This window comes from Mytilus galloprovincialis, chromosome 9, assembly GCF_965363235.1.
Source record: "Mytilus galloprovincialis chromosome 9, xbMytGall1.hap1.1, whole genome shotgun sequence".
Lineage (NCBI taxonomy): Eukaryota > Metazoa > Mollusca > Bivalvia > Mytilida > Mytilidae > Mytilus > Mytilus galloprovincialis.
Window position 1 is genome coordinate 32,286,981 of NC_134846.1, and position 21,635 is coordinate 32,308,615.

General features: G+C 31.7%; 1 protein-coding gene across 1 annotated transcript in view; it reads right to left on the reverse strand.

Moving 5' to 3' along the window:
* Window positions 1-12,264: 12,264 nt before the first annotated feature.
* LOC143046532 (uncharacterized) overlaps window positions 12,265-21,635 on the reverse strand; it is a 102,353-nt gene continuing 92,982 nt past the window's right edge. The window contains exon 4 of the mRNA XM_076219687.1: window positions 12,265-13,353. Coding sequence (XP_076075802.1) covers window positions 12,552-13,353 — 802 coding nt within the window. The 3' untranslated portion in view covers window positions 12,265-12,551. The remainder of the gene's footprint in view (window positions 13,354-21,635) is intronic.

The window sequence follows — 21,635 nt, forward strand, 5'->3', positions numbered from 1 at the left end:
CTTTGCCTATATTTTTGTCGTTACCAATTCTGCCATTAGCAATATATAAACAATTGTTTTAACATAATTGCAAAAGTTTGTTACCATATAAATTGATGCGACCTTTGTCCTCAGACGATCTTTGTAAGGGTACATTATATAAACATAAATTATGATAGTCATATAAACATCTATCTATCTCATATATTCCATCATATTCAAAATTTTTGAAAGTTCATCGTCTGGTATAATATAATCACAAAGAGACCCTGATCTGTCATTAAAATGGCCAAGTAGTTGCAGTGCTTTGATCTTTTAACGTAATTAATTCTGTTTAAATTTCATCAAAGGCATCCTTGGAGGAGTACCTTGAATTTTCGGGAGGTACATAAATACAACCATACATAATTTTTGTTAATTGCATTGGAATATCTAATTTAACACAAAGTACAAACTCAGAGTCTGTGTGAATAAATGTAAGAATTTGTTTAAACATTTTTTATAAATAACTGTTATACCTCCAGATTTTCGTTCAAATTTTTTTCTATTTTTTGTAAAATAATCATACCCCTCAGGCAAGTTAAGCTGATCTAAATCATCTAGTTTTGACTCAATACATACAAAAATGTCATTTAGTTCAATCAAATCTGTAAATTCTTTAAATATTAATCGATTTTTTAGGCCACATACATTTAAGCACGAAATATCTAATAATGATTGAGAATTGTTACATATACTGGGTTTAAAGTTCAACTGTCCTCTTCTTTGCCTGTCCTACATGTGGCGGGGGCGACCAAAACCTGCTCTTGATTCGTCTCGTGAGCCAAAGTGCTCCCTTAGAAATTGACTGCCTTGTTGAGATGGATACATGTTGTCTTGCGAAGAGTTGTTGGGTACATTGGATGCAGATGCATTTTTCTGAGCTTCAATTACATCTTCAGGATATATTCTGTGATCATTGACGTATAGCTTGTCTTCCTTAAGACGGGCATCATTTCCTTGACGTTGTTCTCGTTTGTAAATAGGCCATAGAATATTTCTTCTTTCTACCATTTTGTATAGATATTGTTCAAAGACGCGGAAAAATGTCTCTTTCAGTTTAGCAGAGGCAGCTCTAAGAACTTTGTTTCTATCCTTTCAACTTTCAAATTTAGCTACTATGGTTCTTGGTTTAGCATCCTTGCGGGGTCGGAGGCGATGAACAATATGAAATTTTATTTCTTCGTTTATCTTAAGTTTTTCTGTGATAAATTTCTTAAGAACTGTTTCCGTTTCGATATTATCATAGTCTTCTTTTTCCCTCGGATCTTCGAGTATGCCACCAAAAAGAAGATTTTCCCTCATCGACCTTGACTGAACTTCGAGAAGCTTTTCTTTTAGTTCCATATTTTCTTGTCTCATATTATCGAATTCCTCCGTTATAAAACAAAATCTGTTTTCAATCTGTTTAACTACGTGTTCAGATCCAGTTACTCTACCTTCTATTTGCTTCATATCTTGTTTGACTTGGCAAGTTCTGTCTCTAATGATGAGAATCTGCTTTCGATCCCCCCTAGACGTTTATCAATCGACGGTAAAGCATCAAGATGCGACAATTTTGTATAAATATCATTTAAGGTGGTACCTAACACTACAGGGAAATAACTCTGTCAAATCAGCTAAACGTTTTAATTACGTTGTGTTGTTAAGGAAAATCACAATGTTAAGCTTCTCAAAGATCAAAATTGGTGTTTGTCAATAATCAGTGTAATTTTTCTGACAAAACGGTTGGTTCAAAATTTTTGAAATTTTTATATTTTTGTTAGAGGGTCAAAGTAAATACATTGTTCAAATTAATTTTAGTGAAAGTGTTAGGTACCACCTTAAAATAGATTCTAGACAGATTTGTGTATTTTTTGCGTTCGAAATTTGGGGGGAGGGTTGATCAGAGAAAACCAATTTCTGTTGTGGGTTGCCATGCAGGTTTGCTGGTGTGTTGAAAGGTACATAGTTAAGATGCTGTCCATATAAAACTTGGCGTGCACTTTCGATTGAAATTCCAACAGGAGTATCCACTAATGAGTTATTTACAATGCGATTTTCAGTAATCGTAAACAATTATGGTCAATTTCAGAGTATCATTATATGCTAATTACTTGGCTCTGTTGTACATACTTGCTTTTTTATGTAGAATTAAATGTTCAATATCCAATATACTAATGATAGTACACAGTCATAAGTCAGAATTCTTTCTTGTTTTCATATTAAACGAAAAAAACTTAAGAGCAACATTTATCACCTTCTATCTTGTCCGCCATTGCTCATCGAGATGAGACTATATAAGTATTGGCTAATTAATATATTGATAGCTAAGTACATATAATGAATCATTTATATCATCAGAAAAATTAAATAAAACGTCTTCATGATATTATTACCTTGATATAAGGTGTAATACAACCATTGATTTTCCTTTATTAGTATTTGTTAAATTTGCCCTTCTGAAAAGCAGTGGCGGATCCAGAACTTTTCATAAAGGGAGAGGGCTGACTGACCTACTGGGGCCCTCTAAAGTCATGCTTCATTGATTTCCTATATAATCAACCATTTTTTTCCACGTAAAAAGGGGGGGGGGGGGCTGCTTTGTTTCCCAATTGCCGTATTATTTTTTTCTTTTCAATCATGTATTCATATATTTTGTTATTTCTCTGTTGAATCTCCCATTTTCACTTACATTTTGTAGTTGTCTATTTTTTTGTTAAATATCTATAAAATTAATTATTTATAATTTCAAACGGAGATATCGTTATTGCTTTCGATTATAAATTATTTGTTGCTGTTTAATATTTAGAAGTCGTTCTTTATTTTGGTTACAGTTTTAATTGTTGCTAATGTTAATGCTTGCAAAATTTCTAATTCAAATGATCAAATAAGAAGATATAATATGGATGCCAATGAGACAACTATTCCTCAGAAAGTCTTAATACAAGTAACAATGGGTTACAACTAGTGTACATCCAAACGGATTTAGGAAGTAGATTTTTATTGTAAACATGACTTGTTTGAAGGGCAGCTAGAATTATTTTAAACGAACACGATATTCGTAAACCCATCTATTGAACTATTTTAGGAATCTGGGATTATTCCTGTTACTAAAAGAATATTTTACCACAAATCATTATTAATGTATAAATCAAAACACCAACTGGCACCAAATTATTTATCCAATCTTATTGTGCCTACAAGTAGTAAAAAATCGTACAATAATCGACTTTCATCATCGGATAATTTCATTGTCCCTAAATCAATTACAGAAGACTATACAAATCAAGTTTTTCTTTTAGTGGTCCAAAAGTGTGGAATTCACTGTCCAGTGAAATTAAAAAATCAAAAAGTATATCTGCATTCAAAAACTCTTAAAAGTCATTTTATTTTTAAAAGTGTTTAATTTATAAGTTAAGCCACAATAAAATTGAGAATGGAAATGGGGAATGTGCCAAAGAGACAACAACCCGACCATAGAAAAAAAACAACAGCAGAAGGTCACCAACAGGTCTTCAATGTAGCGAGAAATTTCCGCACCCGGATGCGTCCTTCAGCTGGCTCCTAAACAAATATATACTAGTTCAGTGATAATGAACGCCATACTAATTTCCAAATTGTACACAAGAAACTAAAATTAAAATAATACAAGACTAACAAAGGCCAGAGGCTCCTGACTTGGGACAGGCGCAAAAATGCGGCGGGGTTAAACATGTTTGTGAGATCTCAACCCTCCCCCTATACCTCTAGCCAATGTAGAAAAGTAAACGCATAACAATACGCACATTAAAATTCAGTCCAAGAGAAGTCCGAGTCTGATGTCAAAAGATGTAACCAAAGAAAATAAACAAAATGACAATAATACATAAATAACAACAGACTACTAGCAGTTAACTGACATGCCAGCTCCAGACTTCAATTAAACTGACTGAAAAATTATGATTTCATCATATGAACATCAGGCACAATCCTTCCCGTTAGGGGTTTAGTATCATACCATCATAACATATATGAGAAGAACATAACCCGTGTCATGCCAACAACTGGTTTTTGAATAAATGTGTTTAGTTCCGATGCAAAGACCAATCAATATTAACGCCAAAATATGCAATCTTTAATGACCTGACAACAGTATCGTAACTATATTCCTTTTTAATAAGTCTATTCAAAGGTTTTGTTAGTTTTTGAGGTGAATACTGACACCTTTGTGCTTTATAAAGAATATTTCCATAAAAAATTGGATGTGAAACACCTGAACGTATAAGAAGTTTGCATGTTGAGCTATATTTACGAATGATGTCCTTATACCGATGATAAAATTTAGTAAATGTTTTGACTAGTTTGTGATATCGAAAACCCTGGTGTAATAATTTTTCAGTAATACATAAATTTCTCTCGTTAAAATCTAAAACATTGTTACATACATTTACATGAGCGAATCGTACAAGTTGAGATATACATGTATAAACACCGTAAGATGGTGACAAGGGAACTTCACCATCTAAAAATGGATAATTAACGATAGGAAATGAAAAATCATCTCTTTTATCATAAATTTTAGTAAAATGTATACCATAGGTGTTTTTGTTGTTGTTATATTACTTTATATACGTCTATTGTTTACATGTGTGTAATAGTAGATTAATTATGTTTTATTCTTTTATTAAAATTTCATATTGTTAACATTGTATGTAGAGAGCGTTATTAAAAATTGGTTTAATCCAAATGAGTTACTCTCTTTAAATAAAGATATTATTATTATCATTATTATTATTTTTATTATTATTACTTGTGTTGTATTTTCCCCATTATTGTACATAAACTGTTTATGCATTAAACAGAAACATTCAAGAAGTCTTTTTTCTATACCTTTCATGTACGTATCTTTTAAAATATTTTTTGATTGAAATTGATCTGATCTAAATTCCGCTATTCATGTGTGATAAACATGATAACATAAATATAATTACCTAAGCATAAATAGGACAAATTGAAATAACGATCCTCTTTCATACAAGACGTATTTCTGGGAAAATCTATTGTACAGTTTTGCAATCCATTGCATTGGGATCTGATATCATGACCACTCGAATCACATTGAATTTCATCGCTTGAACAATAACTCTGGTCTGTGTAGATGTTTTCTCTTTCAATGCTTATCACTAAATTGTTCTCACAAGTTATGATGCCTCTACCTCCAGTGGTTAAATTAAGAAATTTCTCATCTAAAAATAAATTTGTAATGACAATAAGTAGAGTACAATTCATAAACAAAATGATGCATACTCAAAAGCTTCCTTTTTTATCGGTTGCTTTGCTATAAAAAAAACACAACATAAATTGATACTTGAAAACATTTATGTCAGAAATCATCTATACCGAGACTTTATTTTTTGTTTATGTTCTGTATCTTTCTCCTTTATCAGAAGCATCAAACCATGACATTTAACACACTACACGTATCACTACAAATTCAAAATGGGGTGAGACCACACTTATTTCGTAGTGCATTTCTTTTAGAACATAAATGAAAATTAAAAAAATCCCACCTGCGCTTTCTCAATGAAATTTTTACAGTGTATTGTACTATTTTTGGGACAAATTATATCAAAATTATAGAAAACTTCATCGGCTCTAACTCAAAATATGGACAATTTTATGTTTAGGGCGTCTTGAAATCTTTTGACAGCTTCCGAAGTGCTAATTTTAACCTTTTTCAGCTGGACCAAATCACTACTTTCCTTAAAATTCTGGACCCAAACTTTTTTACAGTGTAATTTCACCCCCCCCCCCCTAACTACTTGCAATTTGAGGTATTTAACATGGAGAAATAAATTTGGAAGGGGTATAAAAATTAATGGCAAGTAACCCACTGTCAACACTAGGGACTATAACAACGAACATCAAGGGAAAACAATTGTGGTCTCGAAACCTTATATGAGCATTTGTCTGCATAGGTATCTAGCCTGGTCGTAACGAGTCTTACTGCTAAATCCTCATGTGGATTAACTAGAACTACATCAGAACCAACTATAAAAATCAGCTGATACTGGTTAGACTGTATCGTTATATGTATAGTAATGATTAAAACTTAGTTATAAAAATAATAATTTGTTTCCACAGTATTTATTGCGCTCGCAGGCCAAGTACTCGATTTTGAATATTTGAATGAGTACACCAAATACAATATATTATATTTTTGTCAATCGACTGTTTCACATGTAGTAATTTAAAATTAAACTGTTATTTTAAGCATTTGCATTTTATTATTTATCAAATTGTGTTTTACGAAAATGAAATATGGTTTGGACTTTTAAATATTTTGGCATTAGTCATCTTTAAGGTATCTATTGATGAAATTCTACTTATCTGGTGCAGACAAATTAGTACCATTACAAATGTTATTTTTACAACTGAGTCAATATACTTCTGCTGGTGGTCTGTTTAGTCTCATGGAGAAATAACCAGCCTCGTAGCGAGGAATGAATTACAGGGGGGGGGGGGGGGAATTCCATACGGACATACATGTAGTGTTATCAGAAGTTGTTGCAAAAGTTTGGAAAATATATAGAATTAGGGAATATAACTCATACAAATCTCTTTTTCTTTGTCTGGCCTCGGCTATACTTTCATTGTATTGTCCGTTTATATTTCTCAGCTCTACAATTTATGAATGTTTGGATGTTGACCTCAAGCAGCACTAAAGAGACATGCATAATTGTAAACATGTATTAGACCGTTGGTTTTCCCGTTTGAATGGTTTTACACTGGTAATTTTGGGGCCCTTTATACCTTGTTGTTCGGTGTGAGCCAAGGCTCCGTGTTAAAAGCCGTACATTGACCTATAATGGTTTACTTTTTTTGAATTGTTATTTGGATGGAGAGTTGTCTCATTGGCACTCACACCACATCTTCCTATATCTACATTATTAATTGTACCGTCAGTTTTGTTCTTATCATAAAGAATATGTTTTGCATAAGTCCTTCTTATATATTTTACTGCATTTTAGCAATGTTCATTTTATGTTCGAAATATGTATGCACATACCCAAAAGACAACTTACATTTTACAAAGACGACATAAAAGGGGGAAACAGAAAGTAATGTTTCGGCAAACCTCATAGAATTTTTTTTTTCAAAGTATCATGTGTTTGCCACACCGGTCTGACCTTTGATAGATATATCCTGGATTTATTTACCTGAAGAATTTAAACAAGCTATTTTAAAATGTATTTTGTCACGGGATGGTAACTATATATTTTAACAGGTGCTTTTATATTATTGTGTGTATCAAAGTAATACATTCAATGATAATTGAAATTTGATACAAGTATTATAACAGGAAATCGATAGAGAAAATGCACATACGAAAACATCAATAAATCTATCATATTTTGAGATTTTTTGTTCACTTAATGCTCTCGTTTCATCCTTACAGATGCATTATGGTTAGGTATTTGTACTTGTTTTTTGATACAATGTCAGATCGCCCTGCAGTAATAAGAAAGTGACATGAATATCAGAAACGACATTTTCAAGTAAAAAAAAGCCTTTAGGGAACAGTATAGTTGAATTTTGTATTTGATAAATACAAAAAATGTACCCATATTTTAGACGAGCCGCTAGTGTTCGTCATTTTGAAAACATCATATTTGAGGGGGGTAGGAGGGTTCCCGAAATCCCGGTCTTAAAATCACGAAATCCCGAGGTCCCACTTTAAAAATAAATGTAAATCCAGACATCTAAAAATTCGAAAAAAAAATTCCCGGATCCCGAAAGGGTCAATCCCGAAATCCCGAGTTACAAACATTCGATCCCGGAGTCCCGATAAAGGTCCTATCCATCTCATATTTTAGAATGTTTAGATGGTAACGAAATATCAATGTCGCAGTCTGATAGTAACTTACCAGCTCTTGTGAATAAATAATTCTCATTTACACAAAAATACCAGATAAACACAACTACCCATAGTTGCTTCATCCTTAAACAATGCAATGTTAAACAAGGAAGTACTAAATAATACTTCTATTTATGAATCTTTTGTATTTACGTGACGTTCACCACTTTAGATTTATACAACCGTCTATTTTTAAATGTTAAAAACTATTTACTGTGACATGCACGTAAAATTTAAATACCTTTTAGGGTATCTATTAATAAGAAATTGCACTCTCTCAACTTTAAATATGATGCGAACCATATTAACATATGATCAGCTTATTATGAATAACACTTTATAAAGAAATAGTTTAAAATGTAAAACAACTGGGAATCCATTCATTTCAATCACATTATAGTAGTGGATCGTCCTCTTGTGAATACAGCAACATATATCATTTTCTTGATCTGATACATAACCGGATGCAAATTTTACAATTAACCATTTTTGTCTCGCCTTGACGGAGTCAAAAAGCGAGACATATGTATGCTGTTTCCGACGTCGGCGGCGGTGACGGCGACGGCGTCAACAATGTATTAGTTTGTGATTAGGTCTAGTTTATAGTGAACCACAATTGGTAGGTCAATCATATTTGGTATGCAGTTTTATAAGCATTGACACATCTTATGTCCATGGAGATTATATGGCCCTGCACCCTCAGTCATGGTCTATTGACTTCGAAACCATTGCTTATTTTACATGTATTAGTTTGTGATTAGGTCAGTTTATGGGGAACCACAAGTGGTAGGTCAATGATATTTGGTATGCAGTTGTATAAGAATTGGTACATCTCATTTCCATGGAGAATATTTGGCCTCACCCCTCAGTCACAGTTTAATGACTTTGAAACTTATCTTAGTTTATATGTATTAGTTTGTGATTAGATCAGTTTAAGATGAACTGCTAATGTTAAGTCAATGATATTTGGTATGCAAATTTATTGGCATTTGCAAGTATCGTTTCCATGGAGATTATATAGCCCCACACTCTCTTATTGACTTTAAAACTATTATATAGTTTACTAGTTAATGTTTGTATTTAGATTATGAGAAGTCAATGGTCATGATGGTACTTGGTATGCAGTTGTATAAGCATTGGCACATCTCATTTACATGGAGATTGTTTAGCCATGTAACTCAGTCATGGTTCATTGACTTTGAATATTTTCATAACTTGTGTAAGATGTAAAAGTATTGCTATTTTTTGATTTCAACATTTGCATAATCAAAATTACAAAAAGGCGAGACATATCCCTGTGATAACAGTTTATTATAATGCGTGATAATACGTCCACGTTTAACTTATATTTTTAAGGCGCATACAAGTACATATCTTATAAACTGCAACTGCTGGCATTATATGCAAACTATCTTAAAACATTTTAAGAGCATATTCTATGAATTGAATTTTTATGCCCCATTTATGGGCATTATATTTTCTGGCATGTGCGTCCATTCATTCGTTCGTTCATTCGTTCGTCCATTCGTCCGTTCGTTCGGTCATCTTCACGTTCGTTCGTTCGTCTTCCCGTTAGCTAGTTTGTTCGTCTGTCCCGCTTTAAACTCAGTGTTGTTTGCCAAATTTTGATTTTTAATTGCCTTTGCCTAGTTTAAAATGTTTAATACTCTCAAATAGGAGGCTTATAAAAATCATATGAAGGCATAAATCATTTTTTTCTTCGCATATCGGTTAAACGGCTTACACTAACATAAAAAAAAACCAAATACACCCTTTAATTATTTTACAATGTACTAATATTTGAACTTTACATTGTATATTTGTCTAGTAGTTAAAGAGACAGTAACCCTAAACCAATTAAATTAAAATCAATAACAAAATGACACAGGATGATTCTTAAATCTACAAGTTTATAGATTCTTAAGACTTAGTGCGTTTCAGCGCAATTCATTAAAAAAAGTTCTTCCCTAAATAAATTTTCAATCACGGCAGATGGTCTACATACAGAGGAGAAGGATCATTTCCTTCCGTCTGTGTTTTAAGGTGTATCGGGAAAGACTCCTATACATTCAAAGACAGTTGGATGAACTTTGATAACTAGTTCATCAAAGAATACGTCAACATGACAAATGAATACTTTTTTATTTAGTTGACTTTATTTTATTAATTTCCTCGTCCAAACAAACCTATTCTAAAGTGATATGCAGGTTACGGTGTATACTTATATTACTGAAGATTTGAAGATAAAAGGTAAATCTCATTAAGGAATCGATATAAACTAAAATTGTACAGCCTTTAAACATATGCATACATGTAATTGAAGATAAACCTGTTTTAAGAGACCACTTAAAGGGGCACTAGCTACGAGATATAAAAAATCTAATGTATATTTATTTTTAGCTCAATCATTAATGAAATGCAAATAGTGAAAAGATAGTTTGCTTTTAGCAGCCAGTATGGTTCAATTTTGTCAAAATACGCATAAAACATTGATTATGAATTCGACCTCATAGGATCCGTATTAATGTGAACTTCAATTTAACCCCTCAGCTTGAGATGGATAACAACGGAATTGTATGAGTTAAGTTATTTAATGGAAAATAATGTCAATATTGAAATTGAAACAAAGGTATAAAATCATTAGATTGACTGACTCGATTCACAAAAAATCGTTCTTATACAGGTAAAAATGATGATAAACATTTTTTTCATCTATAATATGATAATTTGAAATTAAATAGATCTAGAATAATCTAACAGCACGAGTTTGCTTTCTCTATTTATATCTATATGTATGTTTACATCGCTTATATGGTCATTGGATGACTTTGGAGGTCAACTCGATAATTGATTATATGGCGTCTACAAAAAATGTAATAGTATACTTAAATACACACAAAACGAACCTACGTATTTTCATGCCCGTGCCTTATTAATTGATAATTTTAGACTTTTAATAGTTTGGATAATTTTTTTACATTGCTATAAATCAAATATAGGAATTTGATTAAAATCGGTGAACATGAATTCGACAGCTAGTGCCCTCTAAAAGGAGAGCGAAAAGTTAGTATCTGAAGACAGGTGGTCTTTTAATACAGGTTCAATTTATATGAAATGTACTACCGAGGGTCTTAAATTGATGGTCTTTTAACACAGGTTTTTGCTTATTACAGGTGGCTGACTGTATATAATATAATATAATAGAATAGAATATTTTTATTTACCAAATTAGGGCTTCAGGAGGGCATATAGCATACACACAATTGTATTATAAACAATAACATATACATGTATGCAGTACACAGACAATATATTTAACATAAAACGCGACGTAGGGAATAACGCACATACTAATATAAAGGATCTTTGTAAATTTGAAAAAATAGAAATAAACCCCTTAATAAATTTTCGGTATGCTTATAGAGCATGTTTAGTGATTCTCTCCTCGTCTTTGTTTATTACCCTTGTTGCCTTGTTGTCATTTTATCTTCCCGAGAAAAACAAGAATGTGTCCTCAGTACACGAATGACCCACTCGCACTATCATTTTCTATGTTCAGTGGACCATGAAATTGGGGTAAAATCTCTAATTTGGCATTAAAATTAGAAATATCACATCATAGGGAACATGTGTACCAAGTTTGAAGTCGATTGGACTTCAACTTCATCAAAAACTACCTCGACGAAAAACTTTAACCTGAAGCGGGACAGACAGACGAACGAACAGACGAACGGACGAACGGGCGAACAGACGGACGGACGAACGGACGGACGAACGGACGCACAGACCAGAAAACATAATGCCCCTCTACTATCGTAGGTGGGGCATAAAAAATAGGTCTTTCAGCGTGTAATTGCTTTTTCTTCCAAAATGTTGTTAGCTGCTTAATCTCTTTATACCTGTATAAATACAATTCAGGATTATGCATGTGTGTTCAAAATATACATTCAAATGTTAAAATGTATTATGTCATTGAAAAATAAAGAAGGTTTGTAATCTGAGCTCAAGGATGGATTAAGGAATGGGTATTGGTAGCATCCGAAGGTCTCTTTAGTCCTTCTCTCCTATTTCATGTCCCGAATTGTTTTATTATATGCTTATCTTAGCATAACAACATAGGTTCAACTTTTCAAAATAAGTAATGTTTTCTGTTTTTCTTTTGATTTTTTTGTAGTGTAACTTTTTGTTTGTATTTTTGGTTACTAACACTCTTTTAAAAATCTTTTATACAGGATTCTACAATGTACACGATATATCGCTCATATTTGCATTGGTGTTGATGGTCATTTTTTTATTGATGGTTAGCTGCTGTCTCGTGCATATTTATTATAAATCTAACTTGTATTGAAACAAACAAAAAAAATGTGAGGGTTCGGTGTATTTTTACTATCCCTTGTAACTGATATTCTAAATATTATTTAAACTTTGTTTTATAAATTGTCATTTGATTTGATTTTAGCTTCGGTTTGCACTGAACCGCTCAATAATTACTATTACAACAAAACAATCTTGGAATGATTACATAATTAACAGTTATATACATCGATTTATGCATATCTTAAACATGAAAAACCTTTAATGCGTTTTAGTAAATTAATGCACAAGCAGTTCTGGTTAGTATTTACATGTTTGAATGTCTTAAAAATGCTCATTCTTATAATGGCTTTGATATGTCGTAATCGTCTTCAGATTTTTGTCCAAAGAAATGATCATATGTCCCATCGCTGTCCTCTTTCTTTCGTTGGTTACCAGCAGTATCGTACTCGTTGTCAACCATGTGACTATAGATGTTATTTTCCTTTTCTTTATGGCGCCTGTTACTAGACGTATCGTAAGTTTCATCTTTGGAAACGTCATATGGATCTTCAGATGTCTCTGTTGGATTGATAGGTGTTGCAAGTTCATAGTTACAGACTCCATCTGTGTTTTCCTGTCGGTTAAAACCCGTTTCATTCGGATCTAAAACAACATAGTTGTCACTCAATGGTAGAACTTTTGGAGTATTGTTTTTCGATTCATTAAGGTCATTAGGGTCAAGTATGGCATAATCATCACCACCTGTGAAGCTGATTATCTCATTTGAATTATAATTATTTCTACTTTCCTTATGCAAATTTGTATGTGGATTTGACCGGTCGAATCCAGTTGCATCTGGATCCAGAGAAATATATTGATGCTGATAGTTTGTAGATGGACTCGGGTTACTATTCGGTGAGTTTACTACATTTGCAATTTCACTGTATTCATCATCTTTTGTTGTGGTGATTGTGGGACTAAAAGTGTCAGAAATTTCATGATAGTGCTCGTTGAGTTTAGATTTTCTTATTTCACAGTAATCTGTTTGAGTGGTGACATTGACTTCCGTTGAAAATGCTGTATTTTGATGGCCAGTATAATCAGTATGGCTATCGTCGTTGGCTACAATTCCATGTCCTTTCTTTTCTGCATATCTAGACCTATACGAATTATCAAGCAAACAAAACAAAGTTTTCAAAATTATTATTTTATTAAAAAATGTTAACATTTAAATGTACTATTGAAACGTTAGTATTTTACACGGTCCTTTCCGAATTTTATCACGTGGTTAAGGTAGATTGCCCTCAGTGATCGCAAGCCTATAAACTCTTTACATGTCGCTTAAACTCCGCTCATGTATTCAAATTTGAGTTTAGTTGACAATGATTACAAACTTTTCAACCGAATTTTGTAATATTCTCTCCAGTAACCATGGCTTCCATAATCAACGATGTGCCACACAGTTACATCTTTTATTGAGTGAAACTTGCTCATTTTGTTTCTCAAACTTCATTGTATGATAGTATACAACGGACATCAATCCAAATTAAAATTATGTGAATTACTAATATTGAACTTACTGCAATTTTTATCATAAATTTCAAATCACTAAATATTTTACAGAGGTAACTTATTTGATAATTACATTAGTTGGGCAAAACGAGTATTCAATTGTTGCATTATACTTTTATTATTCAAGACACCATACCGTTGCCTACGGATTGTAATTTTCACAAAGGTGCAACTAACCAATAGCTATTTAGTCGGAACATAGTGAAAGAACATGTATGACAACAAAGATTTAGTTCAACGTAATTCCAACTGAGAAAATAGTAAGTTTCAGTTGCAATTATTTTGCGCAATTATTTTGCGCCAAGAAGAGTCCTGGTATCGAATCCGGACTATTATAGTTATTTGATTTAAAAATTATTTGTTTTATGTTTTTCCGTGTGTATAACAGACGAATTGATGTAAACGCCAAAGAACAGCACACAAAACAAATAAAATCCCAAGATTAATTAAACCATCTAAATAAGTCATTGTATAGTCTTCGAAACAGATAAATAATTTCTCAAGCTCCTAATTTCCTCAAAATTTTCACGAATAAAACACGGACACATTCAAAGATCTGAATATTTGTTTTTAAGTATACAAAGTTTAAAATATTTATCTTGTGTCAGGCCGTCGCTTTTTTCATTAAATGATAATTATATTATTACTTCATACATTACCTCCTGAGATAAATGACTGCTATTACTAGCAAAACTGACAGTGCAATCAAGGACAGAACCACACTGACGACAATCCCTGCAAACACAAAAAGTTGACATTAGTACAATGTAATTGAGTTATATTAAATAATATGTTGTATTTATATTCACAAAATTGCCACGAGTTAAAGACGATTTTTTACAATCAAATAATGTAAATATTTTCACAGCACGTGTATTACACTACTTAAAAGTAACAAAAAATTCACTGTTTGAACCCATACAGATAATATTCAAAGATCTTGCTACATTGCTAAATAAATAACTTATACGAAAGAGTTTAAAAATTAAAACAATAAGTGTATATGGATGTTATGCAGATAGGAATGTTATATCATATTTGTTAAATGATTTCTTAAGGTAAAGAGAAACTTCCATACCAAATATTTGTATCGATAATAGAATGCTTCAAGTAGTTGTGGTAATGGGATCTCAGAATTTAGCATTTTGACATTGGTTATATTGGTTATGTACATTTAAACAACGCCTTAACGCAGACTAATAGCTAACTAGTTAGAAAATATATATTTCTTAGGAAGGGAAAAAAGAATATCCTTTCCCCGGCCACCCCTTTCCAAAGTATAAAAAATATAAATAGGGACAATGTAAAACAATTCAAACTAGAAAACTAACGGCCTAATTTATATACAAAAAAAAGGATATAACTGCCTCATAACGGTTACAGTAAGTGTATTGAACACACTGATCTTCTTCAAAAAAGATACGATAAGCAATTTTTGTTGGTGAGGAGATTCGGATAGATAGAACTATCAGCCAAACTTAAAGAAGAGACTGAAGAGACATATATTGTCGAAATGCGCATCTGGTGCAACAAAATTGGTACCGTTGATTTTATTAAAGGAACATTCAAAGAAGTACATTATCTTATACATCGATATAATTTATACACTCCAATAATAATGAAATATTTATCGTGTTTCAAGTTACAAGTTCAATATGCTTTTTTCATTAAATGATTGCTGCAACATACATGTAAGTCAGGGGCCTGGTTTTCGAAAGTATCATAAGATATGTCATAAGATATATCTTAGGACATAGTTTATGATCATCTTATGACTATCATATGATATGTCATGGGATGTAAATCAAAGCTGTCTTGAGAGAGTCATTGATATGATGCTGTTATGATTGTCATAAGTGAACATTTATTTATTTTAAATAATGATTAAAAAGTGATAAATATAAAAATGAAAATGAAAAGTATGAACATATTAATTATAACCATTCTTAGTATTTACGAATATTTTATTTTTTTCATTATAATGAACATGACATTTTTTACAAAAAGGAATTGAAATATGAGTTAATAATTTTGTTTAAATTTAGTATGTAATATATAGTAAATCTTGAACAATAAATCTTGAACTTCGCTTTCGTGTATTATCATACATGCATTGTTATTAACTGTGAATACTTTTTAGATTCGGTACATCGAGTACCCGCTTAACGAAATGCCCGTGCATATAATTACGTTAATATAGTACTATTAAATATACTGGGAACGAAAAAATATGTATATTTCTTATACAAAACCATGAGTTAGAAAAGAATTCCAAAACGTATGTCCCATGAGGTTCAAATTTTAATTCACGTAGTTGAGAAAAATAAAATCTTTACTATTTAGCTAACTGAGAAACACAACAAATATTTTTATTGCAATTAACATGAAATAATACATGAAAAAAACCTTTTAGTTCACAATCATAAGACCATCATAAGTCATGTCGCGAGAGGTCTTAAGTTTACGACAAAAGTTATAACAAATCGTAACTTGGGACACTTTCGAAAACATATCTTACGACTATGACATGTCCTAAGACCATCATAAGACATGTCTTAGTCGTTAGATACTTTCGAAAACCAGGCCCCAGGGAACTAATAAAAGCACAAACGTATCAGTTGTTGAATATTTACATGGGGTGAAGATAAAGCGATCTTTGCGTTTGTTGTTTTTATTTTGTACAAGCAAATATATAGTGTGGACTCCTTAGTACTCAATATAAAGTATGGACTTCTAATGTTAAGAGAAGAAACTCAAGCAGAAATGCGATTATAATGTTAAGATTTGTCTATATTAGCCACTCCATGAAGCGTACGGCCTTAAATGTTAAAGTGTTAAAGTGATTATTCAGAACGTCTGTGTCTTATACCTATATATCATATCACGCACTACCTCATTCTAGATAGTTTTTATAACAAAAAATACAAACATTTTGTAGAAGATAACATTTGAAAGCATCTAGTTAATTGTCCATTTAATTTGGGAAAAATAACAATAAGCTTTTTGCCAAAATGTGCCAAAATTAAGATTTGAGCAAACTTTAAGCGTATCTAGGTTGAAACAATAAAAAGAAATACAAAAAAGTGTTTAGGTATGAAATGATACACATTTAACTGAGATGTTTAAAATGTTGGATGCATATATATATATTAATTGAAAGAGCCTCATGATCAGACGTTAAATCTATTCTGACGAGATATACCTATGACTGGAGTTTTTTCTTGAACGTCTGCAAAACATAAAACATGTTTACAATATGCAACATACTAATCCATAATAATATCACACATTTTCAAACAAATCAACTAAACGTTAAACCATGCATAAGTTGTTGGCTTTCCACCAAACGGGAAACGACTTCCGTTAAATTGAAATAGTTTTAACTCTTTTATGTGCACGATTTGAGATTCGATTATTCGAATATATTATTCACTTTTATAATTTTTCTGTATATTCATATCCTGATAAAAATTAAAGGAAATAACTCCCAGAAGAAATCCCCTTACACACAGTTGTGACGATTTGTAGAGCTCAAAATTAGGAACATTTCTGTACCTGTCAGATTTTATGTATTAGAAACGTTTTCAAAATACTAGACAAAACTTACATTTCACCCCTATGTTTTATTTTTAGGCATGTCACCTGTTTACATGTTGGATGTTTTATTAATAGTAAAATTGCGTTTATAAGCTTCATGCTATCGTTTATAGATAAGAGATAATAGTAGTCTGATTCCATACCGAACATACAAATTATGGTAACCCTTAAAAATACACTTGACACCATGTCAATGCAAAAATATGGTTCAGGTTATAACTGGGACCATTTTGACATATCTACAAAACACATATATTCTTTAATACTCAACAAAGTAAGATGGTGTCTGTGTCACAATGCAATCTCTGCTATATATATTTTGTGTTTTGAATTATTGTCTTTAAATGATTTTTGTTCTTTTAAAATTATAAAACATGATTTCAATAACTGGAATGAAGAGTTTAAAGATGATACTAAGAGAGATTTTTTAAAATGCAGATAACTCTTGTGAACAGTAGTAATGAAACCGACAATATAAAGGACATCATGGTTGAAAAGATTTTTTTTAAAAAATTCCGGAAAATACATAAATAGAAATAATGAATACTATTTAGTGTGATAATTGTAACCATAACGATAAAATGCGGAAGTTCGGAGTAACTGGATTTAGCCGCCGAGAAGTCACAAATATAAAGAGTTATACTGGCCTTACAAATGGCCATTATCACAGTTGAATACGTGTAGAAGTAAGAAAGATATACTTTACTTAAATATTTCAGAACAGAGGTCCAAGCGTTTTATTTAAAAAGGCGTTATAAACCAAGAGGGAAAATATGTTTAGTTCATTGAGAAGATCATATCTTAAACACTTTTTTTCAGAAAATTTAGATATATGTACATTTGTCACACATTTTAAGAACGTACAATAATATCAAAAGATAATGTAATAGATGAACAGGATATGTGGGACAAATATGTTGTGGTTTGTGCAGACAAAAATCACCTATTTACCATGTTTACCGAATAAGAAAGAAATATTTGTGTAAAAAAAGCACCAGGAAATGACAGTATTATAATGTGTTATTGGATGTAAACATGTCCTATTGCCGTCACTATGCAAGCTTTTTATTTCTAAATCATCTAAACATGGTAAAGAATGGTTTCTATAAATATTGATCAGGCGTGTATCAGTTCAATATTACGCCAGAAAGATTGATACGGGTAAATTTTTAGGTATACCAATGGATTTTCGGGTTTGAAAGCTATTTGCATTTGATAAATACAAGAATGATGAAATGGTATAAGAAAAACCGTATTTTGACCAATGCACAATTCGGGTTTATTTCAGGATATTGCACAAGGGACGCCATATTTACTGCGGCATATTTTAAACGAATGTCCCGAAAAAAAAATAGTTGACATGTTACTCAGTTATATCATACCGGATTTAACTTCCACACATCATAAGAAACTAAAATAAATCTAACTTACCAGCATTTTTTAATGTAGATAATACTGTCTGCATTTCCGTTTCCAACGTTGAATCTAAAATCAAACAAATGATACACTCTTTATAATCCCTTCAACAGCATATCAACTAAATACTAGTATACTGAAATTAAATATGACCCTTTGTTTCAAATGTGTTATGAGGAAAAGTTAAAGGGTTCTTCCATTAAGATCGGATATCGACAAGATCCGATAGCTGTCCGGCCAGGTTTATTTAATAGATTTAGAAAGTGCATGTTTTTATCAAATGCAAATAGCTTTCCAACACGAAAAACCAGTGGTTTACCTCAAAATATATTTGAATGTACAATAGATATACCTTCTAATCTGTTTTATAAAAGCAGCATGAACTACCGATGTGTGCGGTCATAACAAGTATCAAGTTCTTTTGATGATCAGATATCAATAGTCGTAATACTTTAACATGCGACAGCTCCTGGTTTTTATTACTGCTCCAACCAGTATTAAGACCACAGTCATGTTAATTGTTAAGGACAGACTGGTATCATAAAATTAATACAAAAAATAACACGTTATATTATAAATGGTTTTCTATTCAAACTGTCTGGGGACAAAGTTTACTTCCAAACTGAAGTTGATTGTTCTTTTTTGTATCTTTCGCCTCTCCTGTCACACACGTTGACTTCGACAACATTGAACGTGTGATCTACTGCGCTCTACACTAACGTTATGTTGTGATCAATCCGATTTTAATAGATTGATGAATAGGTTTTACATTTTATTTCTGTCTAAACATAATAAATCGTTTATTGAAAAAAATAATAACTCAGCGAAAATATCAAACTTATAATGTGGGTACGACAGACGTGCGTTTCGTCTACTTGATCAGCTAAGCTTTAACCACAACACTGTTGCAAATCAAAATCAAACATAAAGAAGTTGAAGATCATAAATAGCCTACAATATCGAATGGTTGTCCACTTTCGACTGAGGCAATCTTTATTTCAGATAAATATTTAAATAAAACAATTATTCTATCTATACAAAACAAGTACCTTCATTTTTTACTGGTTGTCGGGTAGTTTCTTTCACCTCAGACGTTGTTGATCCTAAAAAAATGTTTAAAAGATAGATTCAGAGTAAACAAAAAATCAATAAAAGTACGCATAATCTTATAACGTAACATTTGTGCAATTTGAAAGAAAATATTTTTTGTAAACAGCAGCTTTTTAAAGAAATTAATTATATATAATTATACTAAATAAATACATGATTTGGAAAATACATCGTAGGTATAAAAAGTCATGAGAATTCCGAATGCATTAGGTTCTATCCGGGCACTTTGGTTGTAAACCTTGGTTTCATCTGGTTTTTTTTGTTGGTTCTGAACCTTGGTTCTATCCGGGTTCTTTCGTTCGAAACCATGCTAACTGGTTCAACATCTGGGTTGTTTGGTTATAGGAACACAACTTCTTGGTTCCTTCTTGGTTCTATTCTAGATCATTCTAATTAAACCGTTGAAGTTAACCGCAAGTATCCGAATAAAAAGATAATGTAGGTCAAAGATGCTTAAATATTTTATAACATTTCAGCATCGACGGTAAAGGAAGCTGTAAGGTAATTATCTTCTTATATTAATTTTTTGGATAAGAAAACTAGATAAAAATAAAGCGTCGTATAGATTTTTAAAATAAACCGAAATATACAGTATATAATGAACATCCTTTTACTTAATTCAGTCGTTCTGTTTTCGTTTATTTTCCTTTACTCATCCCTTATTTCCGTTAATATTTGTAGAACTTTTAAAACGACTCAATAGGATATCTCGTTCAATTGGCCAACGATGTGTGCATCTAGCCACTTGACCACTTGCATATATATTTGATTGCACATTTATTTTCAAGTTCGACTGAATTTTATTTAATTGACTTTGTAATAATTTCAGATTTGATAGAAATACATGTGAAGTATATGTAACATTTTTTTTCAAAAACGGAATGTTAAAAGACATGTAAAAAGAAGGTGATGATCAATTTAAGTTTGTAAGCTTTAATTAGTTGAAAAATAAGCTATAAAAAATATTACAAAAATATGTATGTACAATAAATTTGTCAAATTTATATACTCCTTGTGAAGGGCATGCATATAATCATATGCATTCGGCTCGAAGTAAAGAAATTAAAGTTAAGATTGAAAATTTTTATAATAAAATTGTGTATGGTTAATGACAGTGCTAGTGGGATGAGTATCACCAACACAATAGTCAGAACTTCTGGCATAGTGGAGGAGCATAAAGCGTCACCCTAGTCCGTCCGTGCCGAACGTCCCAAAAATGGGTTCCGTTCTCCTTACTATAGTTTGCCTCAACCAAATACTACCAAATACTACAAAATTATATACAATATAAAAACGAAAATGTGGCATGAGTGCCAATGAGAACTCTCCACAAGAGACCAAAAGACACAGAAACTAACAACTATAGGTCAGAATAAAATGAGCAAAGTCCAAACCGCATAGTCAGCTATAAAAGGCACCAAAATGACAATGTAAAACAATTCAAACGAGAAAAACTAACTGCCTAATTTATGTACAAGCAAGAATGTATCCAAAGTACACGGATGCCCCACTCGCACTCATTTTCCATGCTCAATGGACCATGATATTGGGTACAAAATCTAATTTGGCATTAAAATTTGAAAGATCAAACCATAGGGAACATGTGTACTAAATTTCACGTTGATTGTACCCCAATTTCATCAAAAACTACATTGACCAAAACATTAACCTGAAACTTTCATTTTCATTTTCTATGTTCATTGAACCGTGAAATTGGAGTCAAAAGTCTTATTTGGCTTTAAAATTA